At 35.3% G+C, this 6635-nt stretch overlaps 1 protein-coding gene across 1 annotated transcript; it reads right to left on the reverse strand.

Annotated features, from left to right (window-relative positions):
• Window positions 1–538: 538 nt before the first annotated feature.
• On the reverse strand, window positions 539–5108 carry Kera (keratocan). Its single transcript, XM_013020736.1, has 2 exons — window positions 4223–5108; window positions 539–705 (listed from the first exon to the last, which is right to left on the reverse strand). Exons 1-2 carry the CDS (start codon window positions 5106–5108, stop codon window positions 539–541), a joined length of 1053 nt encoding a protein of 350 aa, XP_012876190.1.
• Between the last annotated feature and the right edge of the window lie 1527 nt (window positions 5109–6635).

Raw genomic sequence — 6635 nt, forward strand, 5'->3', positions numbered from 1 at the left:
TGAGATGCAGCAGGAAAATGGACATTTTGTCATGATAATCAGAATGGCACACCACTTGAAATGTATTTTTTTATTTTATTTCTACAGAATTCTATATTTTTAGTCCATGGCTGACCAGGTATACTCAAACTAATACCACTTCTTCAATTCTTCTATGTCTTTATTCCTATTCCTTCTTCCTCACTGCAGTAATATTTTTGATACTTTGTTTGCACAGGCAAATTTGGGACATACACAAATATGTCAGCCTTTTATTGTGTCATAATGTAGAGGGATCGTTTGAATATTAGTCGTGAAAGAGACAAAAATAACTACCTTTGAGTTGATAGACTATCTTAACTCTGTGTCTGTTAAAGAAAAGCAAATGGATAAAATAGCAGTAGCATCTGTGAATAGAAAAAAATAAGCTGCACACATGAAAATGGTGGCCAAGAGCAGCTAGGAATATGCTTTTCATCCTAACACTATAAAAGGTGATCAAATTTCATATCAGAAACATTAACTCTTAAGCCAGTTTTGGATTTAAGCAGAGATATGTTTAAATGATGACAGCTTGAAGAAGCTTGAAGCATGCCATGAAGTCCATTGGGATTGGTGATTTGATTTCATTTCCATCCAGACGAAGGTAGCTCAGTTGAGGTCCATAAATGAAGGCATCTTGATCTGCACGCAGTATGGTAGGGCATATTACAGAGACGTTCACACCTATGGAGACAAAGACCATGAATGAATGGATGAAAACACTAGAAGCACTGGAGACTGAAGACCAAGAAGTTATTGTAGTGGTCCAATGGGAGGACCTTCTGACCTGATATAAGAAACTGGTACAAATGTGTGATTACTCATATATATTTTATATGAATAGTAAATATGCATAATGCATATTTATATGATTGACATTTTATTTTATATTTTAGCTGATTATTCACACACTCTCACACACACACATATTATAGAAATAGCCCTGAAAAAGAGCAATCCAGGTGTGGTCAACTTTTCTCATTCTATAGTCTGCTATACTTACTAAAGGACACTAAAAATAAAATACTATAATGAGCTGTGATCGAGACAAAAGCTTTTCAGTATAATTTTTTGGCTAAGCTTTCAGGTGAGATAAAGAATGTTTATATTATCATAGGATGACAACTGTCATATTCAGGGGAATTAAGGTGGAGTTCAGACCTGATCCTGAAAAAAATGAGTAGTAAATGGGTGAGTGGAAAGCATGGATGGAAAGCCTTATGGCTTAGTGAGTGGAAAGTCAGTGTAAATTACCTTCACAAATGCAAAACAGAGTGTGGTGACAATTAATAAAAAGTGCAATTGCTGTAACTTTGCATATTGATTTCTAAAACAACCTTAAGTCTTCACATTTAAGTACATGTAATTCAGAACAAAACACTTGACAAGAATTGAGTTACCAAAGACACAAGCCAGGAAATATCCCATCAACACTTTCACCCAGTTAGCATTGGAGAAATTGTGCACCTGCCTTGGATCAGAGCCTTTGGCACCAATGATTACACTAGATTTAAATTTTTAGAGCATCCTCAAGAGAGAAGGTGCAATCAACTTCTACAAATTAGAGGGGTGTGTAACAATTGATCTAAAATATAAATCTATGCATTCTGCTGCCATTATGGAATGATTTTGAGCAAGGACTCTCTCCTGATTAAAACTCCCAACACTTGAGCAGTCTCTTTCTTCTGTGTCTTCATAATGCAGAGAGATTTGTGATTATATGTGATTTATGATTGGTTCTGCCCACTTGGGCATTGTGGAAACAACATCAAGCCCAGTTTTTCTGATGCTACCTAGAATCCATTGCTTAGCTGAGAAAATTTGTTCCCTTCAGTGTTGTGATTCATATCCTATCCCCCTCATTCCTAATAACACATAACTGAATGAAAAATATGAGAAACCAAAGTTCTAAATTTAATTATATATTCATAAATTGTAGTACTTCTCAGAAAATGTTGTGAACTTCCTTGAATAGATACATTTTTCATCACTATTTGTGTTCCTTCTGATGTTTGGAAATAGATCTTTTTATAATACTGCATGAGAAATTTACTGGTAAATTTTGAGGACTTTTTATATGAGTTACATTTCTTGGAAACTATATTATTAACAACTATTTGGCTTTTACTACTCTGTTCTTTGGCAAATATCCTCATCTCACTGAACTTCAGTTTTTCCTTTTATAGAATTTCTAATTTTATCCCATTTTTTAAACTTTAGTTGTTCACCAGTTGTGAACCAAGAGATTAATACCAATGGGTATTAAAGATAAACAAAATTGCTTGCCTCATCCCAGACCTCTAAATCAGCATCACTTGGAGTAGAACCTAGAAACCTCTTTTACAAAGCAATCTAAGGGATTCTGATGCTGACCAAGTTATGAAAACAACTGGGAAATAGAAATGTCTGAGCAAACCCTCTTAAACAAACCTTTCCAAAATGTGGGTAGAGAAAATATAGTATGCACTACTACTTAACTGTGCTTTGAATAAAATGGAGCCTCATTCTTAAACATACTCATTTTCAAATTCTCAGGCTGATAACTCCAGTTCACAGTATATATGATCACCTGAAAGCAACATCCCACACTATTTGAAAATAAAGAATGAACATAAAATCACAGAACTTTTGAGAAGAAAATTGCACCCTTATATCAGTCTTAGGTATTATATTATTTGGCTCAGCTAAAGATATTCATCTGCTAACCCTGTTTTTCCTGCTACATCTTTTGTTTTTGACTACAGGTTTAAACTATGTGTCCTCATTATGGAAAAATAACCACAGTGATGGTAGCCATTTAATTCCTGGATTGTATGCTTAAGTATCTGGTTACCAGAAAGCAAAAAGAGAAAAAAATTGAGTATAGGAACCGTTCCCAGTAGAAAAACAATAAATAATATTTTCATGTGATCTTTTGCTCTAATGATACATTGGAGCATAAATTATTAGGAGTACAATCTTCTCACATATCTTCAAACCCTTTGATTGAATCTAATTTAGAAATTTACTTCCAAGTGGTGTTCAGGAGAAATCTCTGTAAGGTTGTCTTCCTAAAGGGGCTGTGGTTGAAGATAAACAGATAGCTGCTAGGCTATCTGTATCCCCATGTCTGAATTGAGATGTTGCCCATATTTATACCAGATGCACTTGACATGGGCCGAATGGTGAAGAAAGAGGTCAGGTGTCTTTCTTTTGTGCACAGCCTCTGCTGTCTGTAACCACTTCTTTCCTTGATGGCATCTTTACCTCCAGGACTTCATACACATTCCCTGCGTCCTTACCAAAAACTGCTTGCAGGAAAGGAGAGGCTTGCGAGGTTGCTGCTAAGCTATCATGTCTAGGAAAATTGACGTTCATTTCAATTAAGGAAAGTCTTAAGTGGAAGTAATTGGCTCTCAAGATGTCACGGTCAGAGTAGCGGTCAGTATCACTTGAGAAGGATGAAAATTCTGACATCCTTTCCCCAGACCTCTCAGTCAGAAACTCAGAGGGTGCAGACATCACCCTGCACACTTAGAACTTTGAGAAACACACACTACTTTGAAGTTGAAGCAGATACTCTGTAGAGTTCCAGTCATCCATTGTTCTATATCTTTTAGGATTTTATGGCTTTGCTATTGACTCTGAAATCATATTCCATCTTTTTACTCTTCATGAGGTTATTTTTGTCCTGCTTACTTTCTTAAATAAACCTAGCCCCAGGTATACCTATATGGTGAAACATGCCTATAATTACAATACTTCAGAGGCTGAAGGGAGTAGGCTGATCATGAGTTTAAGGTCAGTCTACCCTCAGAGGCAGAGATTTTAGAATCTCTAAGAGTAAAAGAAGATGGAAACAGTTCAGCTCTACCATAGATAATAGTGCTCTTGGGATTACAAAGGTCTTCTTCGCTATCTTGAATTTGGAGAATTGGACATCCTGGTTCATTGAAACAGACAGAATGTAGTCATTAAAATTGAAAATGCATTAGAATTTTAGCTGATGGTCTACCATTTGAGCACCCCTCCAGCCTTGTTCTTTGCTGGTTATTTTTCTAGTGAACCTTTCTGATGTAAATGGCCTCAAGACATGATCCTCTGGATCTCAGCCTTTTGATTAGCCAGGATGGCAGAAGTGAGCCACCAATGCCTGACTACGATTGCTACTACTAAAGAGGATGCATTTTAATCATGGACAACCCCCCCCATTATCACTTACTTTTAATTTTGTTGTGATCCAGGTGAAGGTGTTGCAAGTGAGCATTGATTCTGGGAAACTTCGTGAGTCGATTGTAAGACAGTTGAAGATCTAAAATAGATGTTACATCGAAGCCACTTGATGGGAGACCTGCATCTGATAGTTTATTGTGGTTGAGTCTCAGGAAGGCCACTTTGGGGATCACATTGAAATAATTCTCTGGAATTCCTTCAATGGAATTGTTGTCCAGAAACAGCTGCATGGTGTTGGCTGGTAACCTTGGAGGCATGTTCCTCAGGGCATTCTTGGCCATATTCAGCTGCATGAGGTTCTTAAGTCCCTTGAAGGTATCTCTTTGAAAGGCATTGTCAAATAGTTTATTGTGCTGTAGATCTAGAAGGGTCAGGTTTTCTAGATTGCTGAAGGTCCCTTGAGGAATTCTGGATACCTTGTTTCTAGCTAGTTGTAACTGTTCTAAACTCCTTGGTAGAGGAGAAGGTACCTCCTCTAGTTCATTATCTTCCAGAAATAAGAAAAGCAGCTTCTTCAGCTGGCTCAGGGCCCCCTTTTCTATTCCATAGTTGGTTATTTTGTTTTTGTTCAAGTTTATCCATCTCAGTTGGGTGGCATTCTCAAAAGGCTTCTCAGGGATGGTTTCTATCAGGTTGTTTTCAAGGTAGAGGTACCTGATCCTTGAAGGGATTGCAGGAATTTCTTTGAGACCTCGATTTTCACAGTATAAAGCAGTAGGGAAACTAGGTGGACAGAAACATTCCATGGGGCAATCAAAGTCATCCACAGTCCAGTCCTCTAGCTCTTGTACCTCATAGGCCTGTCTCATGCTTTGAGTCCACACAGTGTCTGTTATGAACAACACCCCAATGAGGAAACAAATTGTGGTTGCCATGCTGTTAACCTATGGAATAAGAAGCACATCTATTAGCTATTTATGGTTCTTGAACTTTAGATAACTGCATATATCAACAATGCTTGTAAATATTGCTTCTCCAGGAAAGAGATGACAACATCAACAATTCTGGGTTGGGAGTGAGGCTCAAGTGGCTAGAAAGTGTGAGGCCATGAGTTCAAGCCCAGTGTCATCAAATATTAATTTTATATATTAATAAATGATAATGTTTTATTCTTAGATGTAAATCATTAAATTTACTGTAAAGAAGTTTAACTTTAAATGCATTGAATTTATTAATATTATGAAAACTTATGTAGGCTTATTTGTGAATACACTTATTTAGTGTGACAAACAAGGCATTTTGCAAGCACTGAAAAGAAGTTACCAACTTGTAGCTTCCTGGTTTTAATCCAGTCACAATGAAAACTGAGAAGTGGAAAGCAAATTTTAGCAGTCCTAAATACTTTTCCATGGCAAGCTACTTAATTCAAGGAACTTAACTGAAACCAGTAGTTAAATATAAAAGTACCAAATGTGATCATTTACTATAATTCAAGCTGTGCATTTGTATTGTTCTAAAGGTAGACATATGTTTTTGCTTTTACTTTTACTATGAAATGAGTACATCTGTAAGAGATTTCCCAGGTTTGCTGGCTCTTGAACCAAAGAAATAAACAGATCAAAGAATACTTTAGCAGTTCCTTGTGAAAGAAGGCTGCAGAATCTGAAGAAATATATTATTACTCTTTTGTGGTTGCAGAACTTCACAGGTAAGTTTTATTTTGTGAAGGAAAACATTTCTATAATTTTAAGAATATAATCAAGGTGTCCAACCAAGAAACTGAATTAGAAACTCTCATATATAATCATTCTCTCATATACATAATTTATGTAATGTACCTCTTGTATAGTCACTTTTTAAACATGTAGACACACATATATACCTATATATAGACTATTATATTGAGTTGAACATAGCAGTAATGTAATTTCTATATATTTATAATATATACATATGAATATATGTATTCAACTATGTAGTTGTTATGCTTGGTAAAACACAAAGGAAAAATCATGTTTAGAATATAGGTAGAGAATTAACTGATATTCATATCTTTGGTATAGATAATAATAGACCAGGTTAATATTTTCAAATATGTGGTACATTCAGAAGAATATTTTCTACTAATTACATCAGAAATTTATGGTCATAAAGAACTCTTAACAGGAAAATATGCAGATACATACATGTGTATACATTCATATATACACCAATATACATACATATATATGAATAGACAAACATGTAAAACATTAACCATTTAAAACATTAAACATTCACTTAGAAAATGCATATGTTTCATATACATATATAAAAATAACATTTTGATCAATGTTCACTTAAATGAGTTGATAAAGACAGAATGAGTCGTACTGATTATATGAGAAAAAGATAATGTCAATAATTTATGACCCTTCAATTTTGCCATTAATTTGTAAAAATGACAAGTGCAGAGCTGCTTC

This window comes from Dipodomys ordii, unplaced genomic scaffold, assembly GCF_000151885.1.
Source record: "Dipodomys ordii isolate 6190 unplaced genomic scaffold, Dord_2.0 Scaffold3, whole genome shotgun sequence".
NCBI lineage: Eukaryota > Metazoa > Chordata > Mammalia > Rodentia > Heteromyidae > Dipodomys > Dipodomys ordii.

Excerpts from the sequence above, each read along its gene's own strand:
- Kera (XM_013020736.1), bottom strand. The coding sequence starts at position 5,108 with ATGGCAACCACAATTTGTTTCCTCATTGGGGTGTTGTTCATAACAGAC. Across the intron at positions 706-4,222 it reads GGATCACAACAAAATTAAAA|GTGTGAACGTCTCTGTAATA; the intron begins GTAAGTGATAAT and ends TTGTCTCCATAG.